Source organism: Monodon monoceros, unplaced genomic scaffold (assembly GCF_005190385.1).
Source record: "Monodon monoceros isolate NGI ecotype Baffin Bay Population unplaced genomic scaffold, NGI_Narwhal_1 Super_Scaffold_20, whole genome shotgun sequence".
In the NCBI taxonomy this organism is placed as follows: Eukaryota; Metazoa; Chordata; class Mammalia; order Artiodactyla; family Monodontidae; genus Monodon; species Monodon monoceros.
This window is the reverse complement of record NW_021703777.1, coordinates 62,208,232-62,229,919: the sequence shown is the minus strand read 5'-3', so window position 1 is coordinate 62,229,919 and position 21,688 is coordinate 62,208,232. Positions and strand designations below refer to the sequence as shown.

General features: G+C 34.8%; 1 protein-coding gene across 6 annotated transcripts in view; it reads left to right on the top strand.

The window, feature by feature from the left end:
- Positions 1-21,688, top strand: part of EXOC1 (exocyst complex component 1) — an 86,999-nt gene that overhangs the window by 18,313 nt on the left and 46,998 nt on the right. For 4 of the 6 annotated variants that reach the window (XM_029234997.1, XM_029234998.1, XM_029234996.1 and 1 more), the window contains 7 exons: positions 1,750-1,937; positions 3,785-4,012; positions 4,221-4,353; positions 5,194-5,303; positions 6,154-6,207; positions 12,723-12,872; positions 17,602-17,707. In XM_029234997.1, the coding sequence (XP_029090830.1) occupies positions 1,750-1,937; positions 3,785-4,012; positions 4,221-4,353; positions 5,194-5,303; positions 6,154-6,207; positions 12,723-12,872; positions 17,602-17,707 (969 nt within the window). The remainder of the gene's footprint in view (positions 1-1,749; positions 1,938-3,784; positions 4,013-4,220; positions 4,354-5,193; positions 5,304-6,153; positions 6,208-12,722; positions 12,873-17,601; positions 17,708-21,688) is intronic. The other 2 variants (XM_029235000.1, XM_029234999.1) reach the window with 1 other exon arrangement.

Sequence of the window (21,688 nt, the reverse complement as noted above, 5' to 3'; positions counted from 1 at the left end):
ATGAATTTAAAAAATGAACACTGGAAATTTAGCTTCTTGTGGATATTTCCAGTTTGTAGTTGTATTTGACATTGTCTTTTAAGCTTTAATGTAGCATGAAGTTCGAATGAAATATGGGTAGTATTTTTAAAATTTAAACCTGTGTACGTTTCTAGCCAGCTAATATTCTTTGCTTACTTTCCTCTGCTTTTTTCATACCTTTTTACTCTCCAGAACTGCCTAAAGTTACAGAAGGTGCGTAACACCTTTTCTTCTTATTCTATTCCATAGATTTTTATTACTTGACATTGTTATGTACTGTTGGTTGCATACTTTATGAAATTGTGTGCAGGGAAAAGTATATTACTACAAAATCCATATGGTAATAAAAATCGATGATAGTATTCATTATTGACTTCCAAAGGGCTGTTTTATGGAAGAGAAAATACTTCTGAAGCAGTTATGATCACTTAAAATATTTGTTTATTTTTAAATATTTACTTGTGCAAGGAGCTGTACAGAATGGTTTAGGCATTCCCTGACCCCTAGTGGCTAAGAAGCTGTCACACATGACAGTTTAACATTTCCACAGTGACTGTTTCAAAGGACTAGGAGCTCGATGATGCTACTGTAAGGAACTTATATTTATATACTGTAATCTGTAATTGCCTGTACCAAAAGTTTTATCCCCCTCCTTTTTTTTCTGGGACATTATCTAAATCGGCCTAATTGCCATTCTTAAGAGTAAACCGTTTGTTACTTTGAATTAGGTGTTTTTTGTTCTAGGACAAATGAACATATGTCATGTCACACTGAATGCAAATATTCATTTTCATACAAAATATTTCAAACATCTAGTGTTTGTGATTTTAACATGTCACATGAGTTGATGAAAATCAATGACTTTGTTTCGAGGTTTATTTAGGGGTAAAAATTATTTTTTTTAAATTTTACCTCTCTTAACCTCAAGATTTATATAAATCCCACATGCTGAGTGTATTCTCTCAAAAAACTGAACTGAGACATTTACCCAGAAAGCATCTCAGATTTGACTTCATGGTCTTTTGTTTTGAAGCAGGAAAACAGTTTAAATTTTTGTAATTTCACTCAGCCGTGTAGTTGTTGCTCTTCTTACTACAGTATACAGTTACTGAGAAAGTTTCTATTAGCTGATCTTTAGAAATTTTATTAACACATGTGAAAAATTTTTAAAGATAGAAATGGAAAATTCAGTTAATATTTTCAGTGCCCAAAATAAATTGTGAATTGTAGATGCATTTTTAAAATTTCAATTGAAAGTTATTTGGAGAAAAAACAAAACATAACAAAGACAAAAAGAACAAAGATAACAGAAGAAAATGTTACCTGGGAAAAAAAGGGAAGCAAATTATTTTTCATGTGTCCTGAACTCATAATCATTGTTTTGTTAGAGCGACAGTCACTTCAGGTAGGGGGAAAGGTTAGTCTTGCACACATGCTTTGTTTCTGGTTTTGTATTTGTTTTATAGTTTATGTTTTGGGAAACTGTGACTAAAGCCTGTTTTAACACAAGTCAGTGAATTAGACTGCATGCTTTTGTTATAATAATTATGTTAACATGCAGTTCTTCATAATAATAAGGGGTTTTTTTCATAGATTTTGAATCATTTTTCCTATTTTTCAGCCGCTAAATGTGACCTGTGCTTATAACTGACCTTACCTATAAGTACAGTGCTATTGTCCATCCTACTTTTTTTTACTACTTTATTTTTAATTTTTACCCTCTTTAAGAATCTGTTCCAAGTGGAGAAAATCAGAGTGTGACAGGAGGCGATGAAGAAGCAGTGGATGAATACCAAGAGTTAAATGCAAGAGAAGAGCAGGATATTGAGATAATGATGGAAGGCTGTGAGTATGCAATTTCAAATGCCGAGGCCTTTGCAGAAAGGTTGTCCAGAGAGCTGCAGGTGCTAGATGGGGTAAGCCTTTCTTGTAATCTATGATTAGTGATGTGTGTGTAGTGAATTGAGGAGACTGGTGATGTTCATATTTTACTGCCTGAGCACTTAAGCCTGGGTAGTGTGATTATTGCTGTCTTTCTCTATAAGTGCATTACCAGCTGCCATCAGTCTTTCACTGTTCTTGTTCAAAAGACAACCATGCCTAATAGGCCAATGAAGGCAGTTGGCTGAGGTTCTGGATTTGGGGAGCTTCTTGATTTGAATTGATGGAAGTAAAAAGTAGCCAGCCTGAAACCAACTTGAGGGTTGATTTCCCCAGCCTCTGAAACACCTCAGAATATTTCAATGCAAAAGAATAGCGTTTTTGTGGTTTGAAGGAAAAAAAAAAAAGGTACAGGTTAGAAAGAGAGAAATTGGGCTGAAAGAAGTGAATCATGTACCCAAAGAGAGCAAGATAGTGTGGTGAAAACAGAGAGCCAGGGGAAAAGGATGTTTGACTCCCCTGCTGAAATGTTTTGGAATAGACTCTATTCATTTGTATGCAAATTTCTAAGTTTGTATCTAAATGCACATCTTTATTTATTTACTTTTTTTTAGAAAGTGAAAAGCTGCAGGTAGCACCTCTGTTGTGAGAAAAGCCTAAAATGGGAACATTTGGGGGTTTTTTGTTTTGTTTAGACAAGGTATGCATTTAAGAAAAATCCTCAGAGAATAAAAAATATTTAAAGACTTAAAGAATGTTAAGGTACATGAAAGGTACAGAAGTTACGTGATTGAACTCAGGCCCAGAGATTACACGAACAGTTCAAGCTTACAAATCTATAAAACCCTCTGGAAGTAAAGTCTAGAAGAGACTTCAAGATGTTAAAGTAGAAATTGTCCTGGGTCAGTTCAAGCCCACCTCTGCTGCTTGATGTCAGTGGGTCTGAGCCCTGCTGCCTTTACAGTTGGGCTGCACCTACAATTGAGTTATTATGAATAGTGTATAAAATAATGCATGTGAAATTATAGCATCAACTGTACAATGATACTCTTTTAATTCGTTGTCCAAATTTTTTCCTCATATTGTGTTATCTGCCTTCTTAATGTGGCTTAGTGGTTTGTATTATCTTTTCTAGTTAATATTGCATCTGTGTTGCAAGTCATCATATTACTTTGCAGTTTAATTTTGGATTTGAAAGCTTCCATATTTCAGGCAATTCAGAATCAATAGTCAGAATCATTTAGAAAACATTAATAAAGGGATGGTGGTTTGTTACTGCTTTGCCTCGAAAAAAAGTAGTCGCAAATGAAAGAGAAAAGAAAGAATACCATAGAAGGAGCTATGTTATGGCAACAGGCTCTTCCACATCCTGTTAGTACAAATCATACAACAGTTATAAATTAGTTCCATGAATTCTTCAAAGACTGGTATACTACTGCTACCCTCTTGACTAAGGTATTAACATAGATGATTCTGCTTTTGTTTAGGGTTTTATGTAAATATTACAGAGTATAGAAAATTTTTATAGCTGATAGAGTTGGAAGAAGTATCAGAGATGACATAGTGTAATGCCACTTAATTTATAGAAATGAGAATATACCATTACTGATGATACATCGTGGGGCAGAGCCCTACTTGTTCAGTCTGCAGAAATATGCAATACTGAGGTATGGTCCCTAACCTTGATATAAGGGAAAGTGTACTTTGCTGAAATACTGTGTAAAAAAGTGGAATGTAAACACAAAATGATAAGTTAGATGTTTAAATGTGTATGTCAACCTTTGTTACTCTGCTGTCAAAGAGATTTATCAATATTTCATTTTTATACCTCTTTTACACATTTGAAGAATACAAAGTATTACTTATCTTTTTAACTTTGTAGGCCAATATCCAGTCAATCATGGCCTCCGAAAAGCAAGTAAACATCCTAATGAACTTGCTGGACGAGGCTCTAAAGGAGGTGGATCAGATTGAATTGAAACTGAGCAGTTATGAGGAAATGCTCCAAAGTGTAAAAGAACAAATGGATCAGATCTCTGAGAGCAACCACCTGATTCATCTTAGTAACACTAATAATGTAAAACTCCTATCAGAGATAGAGTTCCTTGTGGTAAGCATGATTATAAATTACCAACAACAATAAAAAAAATCTAATGATAATATGTAAAGCCCATTTGTAAACATTTTCTAATTTCCTTAGGAGAGCAAGATTTAAAAATACTGAAATTCCAAAGACCTAGTAATAGGATTGAGTAGCATCTTACCTGTAAACTTCCTGAAGAGTACATGTACAAACGGTGTATTTATATATATTCCAGAACCACATGGACTTGGCCAAAGGTCATATAAAGGCCCTTCAGGAAGGAGATCTTGCTTCCTCCAGGGGCATCGAGGCCTGTACCAACGCCGCGGATGCCCTTCTGCAGTGCATGAATGTGGCTCTTCGACCAGGTATGACAACAAAATCTGCCCAAGAACCTGAGACTAAGCCTGTGACTTAGTATAAAGCTTTTGACAAGAAGTGCATGGGGCAAGTGGTTTAGGGTTACATTCTTAGCTATTAAAACAAGTTTCACTTATTATCAAACATAATTCATATTAGCACTAAGAAATTTTTCATTTCAGTTCCTTCTGATTGACCATCAATGACTGGTTAACACCAGGATTTTTCTTCAGTACTGTCCATAGAACCTAGCACAAAGTAGATGACATAAGGTTTTGCTATGCCAACAGTTCCAAAACTTGAGTTTGCATTAGAATCACCTAGAGCAGGGGTCCCCAGCCCCCGGGGCTGCGACTGGTACTGGTCTGCGGCCTGTTAGGAACTGGGCCGCGCAGCAGGAGGTGAGCGGCGGGCGAGTGAGCGAAGCTTCATCTGCCGCTCCCCATCGCTCGCATTACCGCCTGAACCATCCCTGCCACCACCATCTGTGGAGAAATTGTCTTCCACGAAACTGGTCCCTGGTGCCAAAAAGGTTGGGGACCACTGACCTAGAAGGCTTACGAAAAAACAGATTGCCAGGTGCCACCTCCAGAATCAGTAGGTCTGGGCTGAGACCTTGGAATCCATATTTCTAACAGATCCCAGATGATGCTGAGGCAGGATGCTGTGAGAACCACTGTGCTATACTATTTTTTTCCCTTTACTTTTCTTTTACAAAGCATACGAATAAACCAGTAACACTTTGGGTTCTTCAAAACTGAAATATGGATACTGTTATAAAGGTATTCATTAAACATCAAGGAACTCTTTTTACGCATTAAATAAGTCAAAAAATGTTATGATTTTAGGCCATGACATGCTTCTGGCAGTCAAACAGCAACAGCAGCGTTTCAGTGATTTGCGAGAGCATTTTGCCCGGAGACTAGCCAGTCACCTCAACAATGTTTTTGTTCAACAGGTAATTTTATTTTATTATTAATACTGGCATGTTCCTGTAACCTGCTTATATATATATTAACTTAAAATTAATATATAGTAGCTTAAAATTAAATTCCCAGAAAAGATTTTAGTGTGTTTAATTGGGATCACAGTATATTCCTGCATACATTTCTTTGATTTTAATATTTTTAATATTTTTAAATTTTAATATTTGTAAATACATCTATGAGCAAATATGTGCATATTTGCTCGTAGATGTATTGAGGGCCTCAGTGGCCTCCTTAGGAAGACAATCTAGTTCCTTTTAGCTAAAACTCCCTGAGTTTTAAATAACTATGCTTACATGTTGCATATACCATTTAGACATTCTTATTTATAAAAATAAGTCCAAACCTGTTAACATGTTTACTGTTTGGCTTGTTTTATTTTTCAGTATTTTGAATTGAGAAATAGGACTTGATTCCATGTTTGAAGTGTTTCATTGGCTTCATGTACTTACATATATGAGAAAAATGACTAAGTCAGTTGTAAATTCCAGTTGATTTAATCTTATATAAACCCTTTGTCTGCATTTTTATATGGAAAGGGATGTTATAATTAAGGTTGTGGCAATGATAATAATGCTAATAATATTATTAAGGGTACCTTAGAGGGATTTGAATAGAAGGCATTTTAATATCTGGGCATTTTAATAAATTAGGTTTTGTATATTTTTCATCTCCTTTATTTTAATAGGGTTATTTGGCAAAAAAAAATTGAGGGAAATTCTGTTCATCAAGAAATGCTGTCTGAAATACTAGATTCTTATTTTGTTTTCACTTTGTAGTATTCTAAAACAATTGTATTTACTATATTTTATTTCTGATTAGTTTACTCAGGCCCTCCTTCAGCTCTATAACAGGTCCTACTTTCTTTCGGTGCCTGTGAGTACATCAACTTTGGCTCCAGCTTCTTTGATTCTTTTCTTTTTTCTGTAAAGTTTACTAAACTTAACAGCAGCAGAATCTTTATAGATTATAATTTACTGATTTAAGCTACCTGTTAACCATATTTATAGCAGTTTTTTAATGTCCCATAACAAAAAGTTTATTTAGGCCAAAAAAGCATTTAATCTCATTCTGCTTGCCTTTCTTCCTGTCATCCTATCACTCACTCACTTTCTCCTTCATATATTTAGAAATCATTTGCCAAGTGATTAGAGATGCATACCAGACATTTACTTGGAATAGATGAGAGGCTGATTCTGCCCTCAAGTCACTCACAGTCTAGAGAAGGGAGATATAATAGACTGATGGACTGAGGGGGGGTATATGTTATAATAGTGGTACTGTGGGAGCATAAAGGAAGACCATCTAACTAAGCATGCAAGGGGGAAATTGGGGAAGACTCTCTTAACATTTTACTTGACATGAAAAGCATCAAGAAAAAAGTAAACCTAGAAATCACGTAGGAAATACTAATGCACATTTTACTTACACTATTATTTCAATAATATCTATTTCTACACAGTTCCCTAGTTTTTAAAAATAATCCTGTTGACAGTGATATAGGCCACACTTGTAGATGGTACTGAAAATACTAGTCAGTAAACGATAATCCTTTCTGCACCCTTAATTGTTTGTTGTAACATGCTACTATTTATGATTTTGCTTCCTTGCCTTATAAACTAATGGCTTTGTTTAAAGTGAATGCTACCGAGTTCTGAAAATCTAATATGTATTGTTACATGTGAGTAATGCATGTTGAAAACCAGAATGTTGCAACAACCTAGAATGTGCTGAAGAAGGTGGAGGACAATGTCCTAAGGATAGAAAAGAGATTTTCTGTGTGTTAAATTTAATGCATTGTGTCACCTAGCAAAAGAGTTGGGAAACATGGGTATTTCTATTCCTGGTTGTGGGACACACTAGCTGGGAAAATTTGATTACCGTATTATGGTTTATCTCTTTGTCAGTCACCAGATTTTTATTGCATGCCTGTTTTGTACTCGCTGTCATCCATATATAAGAATAAGAAATGACTCCCACCCTCAAGATGCTTGTGAGGAGGTGTTAAAAGTAATGTACTTAAAGCTCTACAGCAGTGTATACAGAGTACCTTGGAGACATTGAAGGTTCAGTTCCAGACCACCACAATAAAGTGAATATCTCAATAAAGCAAGTCACACAAATTTTTTTGTTTCCCAGTGCATGTAAAATTTATGTTTACACTATATTGTAGCCTATTAAGTGTACAATAGCATTATGTCTAACAAAATGTACACACCTTAATTTACAAAATATTTCTAAAAATTGCTAACCATCATCTGAGCCTTCAATGAGTCATAATATTTTTGCTGGTGGGGGGTCTTTCCTCGATGTTGACGGCACTGAGGGATCAAGGTGGTGGTTGCTGAAGAGTGGGGTGGCTATGGCAATTTTTAAAAATAAGACAATGAAGTTTGCTATAATGATTGACTTTTCCATTCCCAAACAATTTCTCTGGGGCATGCAATGCTGGTGATAGCATTTTACCCACAGTAGAACTTCTTTCAAAACTGGAGTCAGTCCTCTCAAATCCTGCCGCTGTTTTATCAACTAAGTTTATGTGATAGCCTAAATCCTTTGTTGTCATTTCAATAGTCTTCACAGCATCTTCACCAGGAGTAGATTCCATCTCAAGAAACCACTTTCTTTGCTCAGCCATAAGAAGCAACTCCTCATCCGTTAAAATCCACTAAGTGAGATTATAGCAATTCAGTCACATCTTCAGGCTCCACTTCTAATTCTAGTTCTCTTGCTATTTCTACCACATCTGTAGTTACTTCCTCTCCTGAAATCTTGAACCCCTCAAAGTCATTCATGAGGGTTGGAATCAGCTTCTTCCAAAACTCCTGTTAATGTTGATATTTTGATCTCTTCTCATGAATCATGAATGTTCTGAATGGCATCTAGAGTGGTGAATCCTTTCCAACAGGTTTGTTTACCAGGTCTGTCAGAGGAATCACTATATCTATGGCAGCTGTGGCCTTACAAAATGTTATTTCTTAAATAATAAGACTTAAGGGGCTTCCCTGGTGGCGCAGTGGTTGAGAGTCCGCCTGCTGATGCAGGGGACATGGGTTCGTGCCCCGGTCCAGGAAGATCCCTACATGCCACGGAGTGGCTGGGCCCGTGAGCCATGGCTGCTGAGCCTGCGCGTCCAGAGCCTGTGCTCCGCAACGGGAGAGGCCACAACAGTGAGAGGCCCGCATACCGCAAAAAAAAAAAAAAAAAAAAAAAAGAGTGACACAGAGACATGCAGTGAGTAAATGCTTTTAGAAAAATGGCGCCAGTACACTTGCTTGACACAGCGTTGCCATAAACCTTCAATTTGTAAAACATGCAATTTCTGCAAAGCGCAGTAAAAGCAAAGCACAATAAAATGAGATACGCTTGTATATTAAATTGCTAATTGTATAGCCACATATACATAATATTCATATGTATAAGTGCTAAAGAGGTTTAATCAAAAGTGAGTTTACTGAGGATTTAAATAGTCAGATATGGCATCACAGATTAAGACAAGTCTTGAACAGAGTTCTTGCAATGCAATTTATAGCAAATGTATAGGTATAATATTATAACTACTGTACAGAAGAATCTGGTGGAAATAATCTAATGACCACAACGTAACAGCGATTTAAGAACACTGATTTCTGGTCTTTTTAAAAATTCGCACATCAATAAAATTAAATTTGGAGACTGACCAAGTCACCAATTTATTTTACCAAGTAAAAACCTTAAAAAAGAAATATCTCCATCTGCTTTCACTATCGTTTTATTTTTAAAATGACATTTGGTACTAAAAGAAAAGGAAGAACATAATTTCAGACTTTCTAAATTAATACATTTACCTTTATGAGAAACTGGCTCCCATCCTTTTCTTGTTTTCTTATTGCTGCAGGCCAGTGAGAACATCTTCATATTTGGGAATCACTGATTCAGAGCACACTCTCTGTGACGCGACTTTCACAGTAATATGTCCACATAGCTATATTTTAATGAAACTTGAAATGTGTTTTTAATATTCACTTCTTACTGTAATATAAGAGTAATATTTTTAACAATTGGCAGATTTTTTTGGCTCTTTTAGATCTTTTTACATACTCAGCTTCCATTGAAATGATAGACTCTTACCCATAACTTATACATTTACTAGGGATTCATGTATCTAGAAATATATTCTTCTGGGGGAATCAGACCAGTTACACTAATTAGGATTCTGATATTGGAAGCAGGCAATCAAATTAAGGCTAATAAAATTGAGGAAATATTTGCAGAAGGGATATGTCATTGTAAAATATTTTTTGGTTTTTTGAAAGATTTGTCTTGAAAGGATAACTGTTCTCTGCCCCTTTTCCCCCTTTGGTTCTACAGAGACCTCATGATTCTGTGCTCCACTTTTAGCAACATGATAAGACCAATTATGCACTGAGCTAAAAGTACAGCCAGGAAAAAACTGAAGTTGTGGGAGGTTTTGCTATATGCTTAAATTTGGAAATTTTTCTTTCAACATGTATTTACAGAAACATCATATAGCAAAATAAAACCTGTGTAATAAACCAACAATATTCAGTTCGTGCCACAAAAATTATTTCCTTAAGCACATTTCACAATCTTCTAAACATAGGTTGATGTGGTTAAAAACTTAGAAGGGACTGTGTACTTAAGATCGGTTTTCATGTTTGTTGAAACTTTGCTCATATTTTCTTTTTCCTTTAAGAAAATAAAAATACACATGCCATAACATAGAAAGAGTTCCCAAATCTTGAAAATTTGCTCAGTATTTAACATGAATGTGTCATTTCTGTTTAGAAGGTCAGTAAAGCAAAGTGGTTAAGAGTATGGATGCTGGAGCCAAGTTTCCTGGATTCCAAATCCTGATTCTGCTGCCTGGGTGACCTTGGGCAAGTGAACCTCTTTGTGCCATCTTAGTTGCCCTATCAAATGAATGTGGGTAATAAAAATACCTACTTCATAGGGTTGGTATGAGGATTAATGTGTTGTTATATGGTCAGCACTTAGAACAGTGCTTGGTTTTAGTAAAGTGTTCAAAATTAGCTAATTTTATTATAAATTCTAGGTATATGTATATATATTATATATATTATATATGTATATATATAATATATATTATATATTATAATAATACATATTGTTATAGTATAATAATATATATTATATATACATACACACTAATGAAAATTTATAATTCACTAAGTTCCTAGAAAACGTATTTGTTTTAGCTTAATTTGGAAAAAATCTAGTATATTATTTTAAAATTATGTTAATAATAGGGTTTTGCTATTTTTTAAATGAGGAGAAAAGTAGTCTGCAGAGTTATTATAAGGATTAGAATTTATATATATAAAGAACCTAGCATGGTATTGTTATTGTTACTAATTTACTTATTTATAATAAGAAACTTTAAACAATGTCTTAATTTTAAAAATATATAAAGAATAAAATTCTTAGCACATTTGAGTTCTAGATGTGATCGTTTTCTTTTTTTTTTTTTTCTTTATTTTTTTTGGCCGCGTCGGGTCTTAGTTGTGGCACGTGAGGTCTTTATTGAGGCATGCGGGCTCTTCATTGTGGCACGCAGGCTTCTCTGTAGTTGTGGCGTGCGGGTTTTCTCTCTCTAGTTGTGGCTCACGGGCTCCAGTGCACATGGGGTCTGTAGTTGTGGCGTGCAGGCTCTGTAGTTTGTGGCACATGGGCTCTCTTATTGAGGCGGACAAGCTCAGTAGTTGCGGCACACTGGCTTAGTTGCCCAGCGCCGTGTGGGATCTTAGTTTCCCTACCAGGGACTGAACCCCTGTCCCCTGCATTGGAAGGTGGATTCTTTACCACTGGACCACGGGGGAAGTCCCTCTATATTATTGATTGAACTAAACAATTTAAGTATTTGATTTTCCTGTTTCCTATAGGTATTTTGGAACCATTTTCTCTAAAATCTTTCTGTTAACACTAATAACATTTAATCTATCTTAATAGTAATAGTTTGAAGGTAATGATGTTCTTTATATCAGTGAATTTTCAAATGATGGTGATCTTTAAAATGCTGTTGCAAAAGAAAGCTTTGAATAGTAATATATGTGAAAGATCTTTGTAAACTGTAAAATCCTCTATAAATGTTAACTCTTCCATTTTGCAGGAGAAGTGAAGGTTTTTAATTGAAGAGCTTTCCTGACATTAAATTAAATAATATAACTTAACATGTAATGGTCTGAGTACACAGTTGTAGAAGAACATAAACAATGATTTTGAGTCTTAAGTCATTGAGAAAAATTAATGAGGAAGATTGGGATAATGAAAAGATATCTAATATTGTTATTAATAAAGACAGAATGTTTGAAAAACATTTATAAGCTATAACAGTTTTGTCAAATGTTCTTTGCTTTTAGTCAGTGTAACTAGTTAAGACAATTTGGAGACCTTAGCAGACTTAAAACTATAATATCTATTTATGCTTAGTGTCTAATATCTGTGATATAATGGAATCCCAGTCATCCTTCTGATGTGGCCATTAGAAAACATTTCTGTAATGTAATGTTTGTATTGACCTTTGGCAATTTTTGAGTCTGGTTAAAATGATTTTGTTTGACATGTTTTTAAAAGAAAACAGAAGTGAGACTCAGATGACTAAGGTTCACATTCTAGCTTTCCTCCTGTGTGACCTGTGCAAATCACTTAACTCTTTGAGTTTCAATTTGTTCTTCAATTTTTCTATTGGATCAGATGATCTACTAGTTCCATATACTCTAAAACAAAAGTCAGAAAGCATTATCTGTCTCAGGCTGTTTGAAAACTTATTAATTTATATAAGTCATGTCAAGGATGAAAAACAAAATCATATATTTATTTGCTTAACAGATCATTGGGAAAATTAAAATTACATTATTTTTAGGGGTTATCCTGGAAAGCCCAGGTTATAGTCATCTGTAGTCCTTCCTAGTTCCGATATTCTATATCCTATATATTTTCATTTGTTGCTTTAAATATTGTAGACTCCAATGGAAATACCATAGATGTAGACAATTTGTTTTGAATGACTTCCTTATTTGCTGTGTTTCTTAATACTGTTTGTATCATGATATTTATTTGCTTAGTAAATTGTAAAATGATATGGGAGAGGCAAGCTTGATTAAAACATTCATTCTCAACTCCTTTAGAAGATAAAACAAGTAGTTGATTTATCAGAGAACCACTCTTATGTGTTTATGACTGTTCAATGGTGGTGGTGTTCAGTTCACGTACACAGGATGATAAAAGAAGCCAAGTAAGTACTCAGTTCTTATTTTTCTATGTGCTGTTGGTTTTGCTTGGCCATATTTGATCACTGTTTAGAATTTTTAGTTACAACAATGTTTCTTTATACTGTCTATGATATTTATTTACTTACTTACTCATTCTAGGGCCATGATCAGAGTTCAACTCTTGCTCAGCACTCTGTTGAACTGACTTTACCTAATCATCATCCATTTCATAGAGACTTGCTCCGATATGCCAAACTGATGGAGTGGCTAAAGAGTACCGATTATGGAAAATATGAGGGACTAACAAAGGTATGGATTTGATGCCAGTTACTGAGTATAGAGCATAATCTTTTAGAATCAAGAGGCCATGTGTTCAGTTCCCCGGGTGACATTTGAAATACTATTGTATATTCTTGGCAAAGTAGGAAATAATTGAATTTCTAAGTGCTCATTAGCCAGGGAGGACATTTATTTTATTTACTTGGGTGGAGAAGAGCTAGATTTTGAACTTCCAATATAATGTAGTTTTAGGCCATACTGTAGCCTGAAGCATCATTCAGTTTAGTTAAATGCTATAATTATTTCCTGAGTTTCTTTATATACAATATAGAAACTAGGGAGTATGAAGATGCTGTGAGACATTTGCCCTCTAAGAATCTATAATCTGTTCTTTTAAGCAAGTGCAGTGTGCCTCTTTATTAAGCAAACATTCCACTCTTCTAGGCACACAGAAACATGGTATTTCTATTCCTGGTTGTGGGACAACTGGGAAGAGCAATTATAATTAAAACAATCAGCCAAAAATTAAGTGCTAAACTGGAAATGAGTTTAAATATGTGGCAGTTTAGAGAAGGGAAATCCATGAACGGAAGCCACGGGAGAAAACTTAATGGAAAACATTGGACTTGAATTGACTTTTAAGTAATGAGTGGAATTAAATTAGCCAGAAATAAGAGGAAGGGCATTCCAGGGATGAGGAGCAAGATGTGCAGACAAAAGTGGGAAAATATGCCCTTTTCCCAGGACTATAAGAAGGCAAGCCTGATTAAAGCAGAAATTCCGTATTCTGGAAGAGTGAGAAGTTAGGTTAAAGAATCTGAGCCTTGAGACCTAACAGCATTCTTCACACATGGGAAAAGCCTAAATGGGGGAAACTAATTTAGAACTTAATGTAATAACTGAAATGAAATGAAATCTTGAACCAGAAAGATGATAATAAGAATAGAGAATATAAACCAAAAGAGAGAGAATCCAAAGACAAGGGACGGGATGATGCCAAACTTGCTAGACTTGGAGATTAGAACAGTGGTATATACCACTGACTAAATATCAGCAAGTGGACAAGATAAGAGTCATTCATATATTCATTAAGCAAATGAATTGAGCACCTGTTATGTGCTAACACTGTGGTAAGCTCTAGAGATGCAGCGCTGAAGGAAGTAGGTGAACACTTGCCTGTTCAGAGTGCATATGCCGGTGGAGAAGGACTGACACAAAGGTCAGTTGTATAGCCTGTGGAAAGTACTGCTGAGGACTCTAGAGAAAATAAAGCAGGGAATGCCAGGATGTCAGAAAGGTTTGCAGTTTCAAAAAGGATGGTCAGAGAAGGTGTCATGAGAAGGTGACATTTGAGCACAGATTTTAAAAACAAGGAGGAGTGAGCAGTGGGAGTTTCTAGGGAAAGCTTTCCCGGCACAGTGCAAGTGCCCCAAGGCAAGAGCAGCCTGGAGCACTTGAAGAGCACGAGGAGGCCAGTGTAGTTGGAGCACAGTGAGCCAGGTTCAGGATTAGAAGGGCAGGTGGGAGAGGTAAGGTGGGTGTGGCAGGGCAGATCTGGAAGAGACTGTGCACCATTGTAAGGATTTGGCTTTTACTTTGAGGGAGATGGGGGAGTGGTGTTGGTGGGCTTTGAGTAGTGGAATGACACGATCTGACTTAGATACATGGCCATCGTAGCAGGAACCCATGGATTCAGTACTCTACTGTTGCGTGTTGTTTTGTTTTGTTTTGATTCAGCAGAATTCTGATATGTAGATAGCTTAAAGAAAAATATTTGCATTACTGGAATCTTTGCCTTTTGAAGTTGTAAGAGGATTAATATTTTGGATAATTAAACATGGTTACATCTCCTTAAGAGTTTTGTGCCAACAAGTGCTTTGTCCCCTAGTGAGTATTCAAATGAGTAAAATACTCAGTAAGCTTTTTTGCCTAATTGTGTTCTCAGTGAGTATTATTGCCCTATCTTTATATATAATGTATTCATGAATGTAATTTAAAGTGAAGAAACATGACGATAGCCAATCTAGCACTGAATTATGGAATCATTTTCTGCTCACAGAATATTTTTAACTGACAAAATGATTTTTTAAATGAAATTGACTTATTTCCCAGGAATATTACTTGATCCTGTGTTCTGAACTTTTGACAGACCATGTATTTTATGCCTCATAATCTAATTTGGTAGCTGAAGTGTTTTCCTAAACAGGATTTTATTAAAAAGAAAGAAGGAAGAAAGGAATGAAAGAAGGAAACAGACTAAACCAGTGTTTCTTTAGTAAGAAATAATTAAATCCAGGTACTATTTGCACTTGGTTGGGTGTACACAGCTCACACTTTCTGGCAGGACCAGGAAATGCCTGTTTTAAATTCTTGAGGGATAAGAATCACTAGACCCTGCCCCAACTCTACTTATGGCTGAATCTAAGCAAAGCCCTGATTTTTGGTATACATAATTAGAGCTTAAGGAAAATAGAGGTGCCTTGGTCATGTAATGAGCTCTGCTGTCAGAGTCCTTCCTCGCCAATGGTGGCTCTGGGTTATGCATGTAGGGCAATTCATAATGGAGATGGTCCATCCATGCTTAGGTAGGAAATGAGCTTTCCTCTCCTAATTAGCCCCCTGAGGTTGGCAGTCAGTCTTGAAGATTGCTCAGACATCTTCTCTTAACCTCAGTTTTACATTTGTGGAATTTTCTTTTTGTGTAAAGAGAAAGTAAAACACGGAGTTATCTGTAAGGCTCTACAGTCAGCACAAAATAAAGTTGAAAACACTACCTGAAATAACAGTATTTATACTCATAATAGTTAAATTTTAAGTAAGGTGCTGTATACAAGGTGCTAAGAAGAATACGTACTCACAGTGAGAGATATCTGTCAGAATTTGGTAAATGAATGAACTGAGAGTCACACTGTCTGTGGCCTTTCCCACCAGTGAATTCTGTTGAGGACCTGGGGGAAGCTATTCAGTCATTTGAATTGCATTGAAAACGAAGATGATTTTCAGTAGTCTGCTCAAATCACTGTTTTCAAAATACCAAAATAGCTGTTTTGAAATTGTTTAAATTGCTTGGGTCATAATTTGCTCTTTAAACAATTGGGGTATTGGAATGCAGTCTGTAATATTGAGTGATTTGAGTAGAAACCACTAATGAAGATTTTATGAATTGTAAGAAGCTAATTTCCCATTTGTCAGTCCTTTACAATTATTTGCAGTGATCAATATTTTTATGAGAATTTAAACTTGAAAAAATGAGATGCTGAAAATGTGAAACAGCCCAATGAAATAGGAATAATTTTAGGGTGTATTTTAATTTATATTTCCATTTAAAGTTACACAAAGATCACAGGAAAGAATTTCCTGTTTGACTAATTTTCTTACAGAGACTGTGAGAATGTATATGGCCTACAGATAGACAAAAGCAGGATCTATATTATGTTTTATCCAAAAATTGTTTTATAAGGATATATCTATAAAATATCTAAAAAAAATCAGTGGTGGACTATGAATCAGTATACAAATATTTAAATAATGTATACCTTTGAAAGGTGCATCTGATGTTTAAAGCAAAGTAAACCTGCTTTAAAACTGGGTATGTTAATTTGAAATAATAAAGGAAGTTGAAGCGTAGATTCCATAATAAATTTAAAAGAATAGCTAGGTACAACAGTTTTTCTGCTGTAGATTTATTTAAATTTAGTGAAACTCTACATATGGCATTTAACTTAGGACTTGGAAAAATACATGGTCTCCCACTGTTGAAGAATCTTTCGTAAGGGTATAAGATGTTTTTATGTGATGATAAGCAAATATGATGAAGAAATGAGTTTTCATGTTAAATAATTTTTTTATTTGAACTAGAATAAATTATATTTGCTTTTTTAAAAATAAATTTTTTAATTATGAAAACTGTAAGATGTATTAATTAAATTCTTGTTGAAAGTAACCTATTTGGGGGTAATGTAATACCCCATGCTGGCAAGGTATGGTAAAACTCAGTGTACTTCTTCATTGCCATTGACACTGTCTATTGGTATAATTGTTTTCAAAGCAACATGGCAGTATGGAGGAAGAGTTATAAAGATTCCCTTATTCTTTGGCACTGTAATTCCACCCTTAGGAAATGATCCCAAGGAAGCAGTTCATTAGAGATGAAAAGCTTATTGTAACATTGTCTATCATAGCAAAACATTGAAACCACTTAAGTGGCCTGTGTTAAGAGATTGGTTTACTAAATTGTGGCACATCAACAAAGCGTAATACTGTGCAATCATTAGAGTGTGAGACTGGAGAAACATAATTGCTGTAACCCAAATACCCTATACAGTATGATTGCAATTATATTTAAAGTATGTGAAAGGTAATACATAAAAATGAAAATGTAAGTGTGGTTATGTTCAACTTCATATTTTTGTAAATTCTTAATGTTATGTGTTTAAATTTTTTAAAGGACAGAAAATAGCCTTCTTTTTATATCCTATGAAATGCATCAAAATTTTAAGAGCACATATAGAGAAAAAAACGTAGGGACACCAAGTGGGGAAAGCCGGGATGCGGGGGGGGGTTGATGAATTGGGAGATCAGGATTGACATATATACACCAATACGTATTACTAAGAACCTGCTGTATTAAAAAAAATAAAAAAAAATTTTAAGACCACAAAATTCAGAACAAGCACAAAGGACTTGGTGGTGGGGGGGGTGGAAAATGGAAATTGTTATGTTTGTTTTATTAATAAGAAGTACATCTTTTCTTTTTAAGAATTACATGGATTATTTATCACGACTCTATGAGAGAGAAATTAAAGATTTCTTTGAAGTTGCAAAGATCAAGATGACTGGCACAACTAAAGAAAGCAAGAAGTTTGGTAAGCTTAGGCACCTCAGTCCCTTGTTTTCTATTCTATTAAAAATGGTTTTATTTTTATTTATGACAAATAATTCTGAGACTTTTTAGGCAAGGTGGAAGGAGATACAGTAGAATTAATGAAAGAGTAAATCTAATGCATTGGTTTAATTTATAGGTATTTCATAGAAAAAATATTTATGTCTGTAAATACGTTTTTTTACTAATTAAAATTCTGCAGTGTGTGAATCTGACAGCAATTGTGTATTCATGCTATGTTTAAAAGTACAATTAGCCTCATATCCGCAGCTGTGCAACCCATAGATATGGAGGACCACCTATGGGACTTGAGCATCCATGGATTTTGATATCCACGACGGGTGCTGGAACCAATCCTGCACAGTAACCGAGGGATAACTGTGTATATTCATAGGAGAAGCAGTTGACCAGAAAACGAAGTGCAGTCTGGTAGAGAAAAGAACTAAACTAAGAGACACATATTGAAAGTTCAGTTTCTGATTTCCTAAAAGACCTTTCATAACAGTTGGAGGCAAGTCTGTGATCTCTTAAGTCATTGCTCTCCACAGGGAAGTGAAAGTGATTCCTGGCTTCTTACTTCTCACTGGCTATTTTGAATCAAAAAGAAGGTTTTAAGTGTTTTCTCCCCTGCCAAGGGGCTATAAAAATGTCACCAAAATTTCTCCTGTAATTATACCTTATTTTTCCAAAGAGATATTTTTGAAACAAGTTGGTTTTTGTTGCTTCTAAATATGTTAAAACAATCAAAAATATGATTTAAAAGGATAACCAGTGAAAGTATCAAGTTGCGAGGAAGTGATTTGCCGAGGCCACATTCTGCTCTTGCATGTACCCATCTCTGGACTTCCTTTTGGATGGAGTTCTGTGCCTACTCAAGTCAAAACCTGGCCTTAAATGGCTACAGTGTGTACTCAGTGTGTCTGCATAGCTCCCCTTTAGAACCATGAGTTTAGCATTTGCTTGTTGAAAGGAGCCTATGCCCTAAGCAACTTCCGTAATCAGGAGATAGGATTCAAATTGATAGCTCATCTTTCCATTCTTTTCTTTAGGACAAAGAAGACTATCTTTAGTGGGTAATTATTTCGTGTGAATCACACTGATTTGTGGTTGGTTTTTCTTTGCGGTATGCGGGCCTCTCACTGTTGTGTTCCGTTGTGGAACACAGGCTCTGGATGCGCAGGCTCAGCGGCCATGGCTTACGGGCCTAGCCACTCCACGGCATGTGGGATCTTCCCGGACCGGGGAACGAACCCATGTCCCCTGCATCGGCAGGCGGACTCTCAACCACTGCGCCACCAGGGAAGCCCTGTGGTTGTTTTTTAAATCCAACACTAATATATTGATGATACTAGTCCAGATTCTTTAAATGGTTTGAATCTGTGTACAAATGCATTGATTACACTTGGTAAAGACACTGATAAGAATCTTGGGACAATAGGCTTTTGGAAACAGAAATGCTAACTCATCCTAAAGGTTAATTGTTCTTAAAAAGCAGTGTGTTTATATCCTTGTTAATGTTTCACCATGGGTATGTTATACTTTTTTTTTTAGTAAATGACATATTAATACAGTTACATGTTTAATGTTTTCATTTAGTATATTTGTCACCACTTGTTAGTGAACCATTTTATTTTGAGAGAACTCTTCTACAGTGAAAACTGAAGTAAAAGAGAAATCTTTCTAAAATTATCTCCTCAGGAGGTTATTAATGCCGATATCATAATAGTTTATCAAGCCTAAGATTCTCATTGAGATAAATGACATAATAGAAATCTAATTTAAATCAAGTACAGTAGTATCTTAATGGTATCATTGCATTAACCTGAAATGTTACGTTTTTACTTTTCTTACCCCTTGAGAAGTTCTTTAATTATCTTGTTAAAAATTTTTTTAAATTAACCTAATACAAGATACAGAAGATACTTTTATAGTTTTAAAACAGTGTTAAAATTATATCTCTTCTATGTATCTATTAAAAGAGAATAGGAGAGTAATTTGTAACAGTTGATGTAATCAAAAAAATTATAGTTTCTATTACTTTGATATTATCAGTTACAAGAGAAGAAAAACTAAATAATAAACAATTCAGAAGATAAAAGCGGTTTTGTTCATCTTTGAAGATCTAACTTGTTAGTCAACATTTAAAAATAAATTTCCAGTTAAATACAAATGGCTTAAGAAGTTCTTAAATAGGTAGAATGTAAACTTTCTAAAGGTATCTTTTCAGTGATATAAATTATGTTTAAATTAGTTTTTAGTAGTAATTATAATTAAAAGGAACATCTAAAACTTTGGGAAGATAACTTTTCAATGAATTAAAATTAAGTAATTATGAGTAAAATTTTAATTTGTTTTGTTTTTGACTTGCTGTGAAAATGCTGGGTCACAGATACTAATAAGAGTAGGAAGTCAGATTGAATGTGTTTTACAAAAGGAAATTGTGTAGTCAGTATAGTCATGGAGATTCAGGGGAATTCTCTCTTTTTCAATCACTCTTGACTCAAGTCTTTAACATCTACTTAGTTCAAATAATTTAAAATAATGTTAAAATGCCAGTAAAGTACTTTTTCTTTGTGATAAGGACTTTTTGTAGGTCTGCCTTTTTTGATCTGTAGGTTTACTTTGATATCCTCAAAGGTGAATTTCCCCCCCAAGATTGACACTTTGGTGTTTTGTTTTCCCTTTGTATTCTACAGATGTACTTAATGAAAAGTCAGGAAAACGAAATTTAGTAATTATTTTTTAATTTGCTTCTTTTTTTTCTTTCTGCAGCTGAAATAGACATAGATACATATATTATTTAAGCCAATTAACATATACATTTACATAATTACTTCCTCATATTTATAATGCAAAATTTTAAATTGATATGCCTGAAACATTTTTTCATTGTTTCTCCACTAAATTAAGAAATCTTGTTGATTCCAAAGGGAGTCTTGAATGAAAGACTGAATTTAGTCCTGACTGGAAGATTCATTCAGTAAATGTTTATTAATTACCTGTTATGTAATAAGCACTGCTAGGTACTGAGAATCCAGCAATGAGCAAAGACCCTACCCTCTTGAAGCTTATAGTCTAGCAGGAATTATTTAAAGATATTTAAAAGTTTACCAGCATATTGTTGCTTGTTGGTGATAATATACAGTTTTTATGAGCCCCAAATGGGGCACTACTAGTAACTCTGTATTCTTTATTGACTACTGAAATATGTATGTGTGTGTGTGTATATATAAAGCATTAGGCTTTGCTCTGGAATTGGTGAACTTAGTAGAGTGACAACTTAAGGCCACCAGAAGGTACTATTCAGGATGGCCAACTAGTAGCTCCAGCACATCCCTCCTTGCTTGCCACTTTAATGTCCAGCCTTATTGTTTCATATTCCCTTGAGCTTCGGGTAGCCAAGGCTGGGAACATTCACATGTCTCTGGTGTGGCAAGTTAGTAGTTCATACTTGGGATTTTGCCTTGAAGTTTGGCAGGAATAGTGACAGTTGACACATTGTTTTCTATTTTTTAAATATTTCTAGATTAGAGTTATATTCTTTAATTTTCTGTTTCATTCTGTAATTTCTTTCTTTGCCTTTCAAATTAATTTCTAATTTGGGTTTAGAATGTTTCACAAGATGATCTCTACAATTGATCTAATAAATATTAGAGAGAGATTTTAGATAAAAGAAGTGCCAGATGACCCTAAAAGAGCTCCAGTTCCTCCATTAAACCTGTTCCCTCAGCTTTACCCTTCCATCTACCCATCTCCTAATAATTAGTATTTTTATACATACCTTTCATTCTAGGTGTTCACAAAGCCAGTTTAAGTTTCTTAGTAGTTCAGGTTGTTATTCTAAAATGGTTTTAAAGCCCCACTCGTATAATGTTCTATCAGATGGAGTATACAATTATTTACTACAGTGGAGATTCCTTTCAGGAGCTTTCAGTGAATACAAGAGTGTTAATGCATTTAAAGT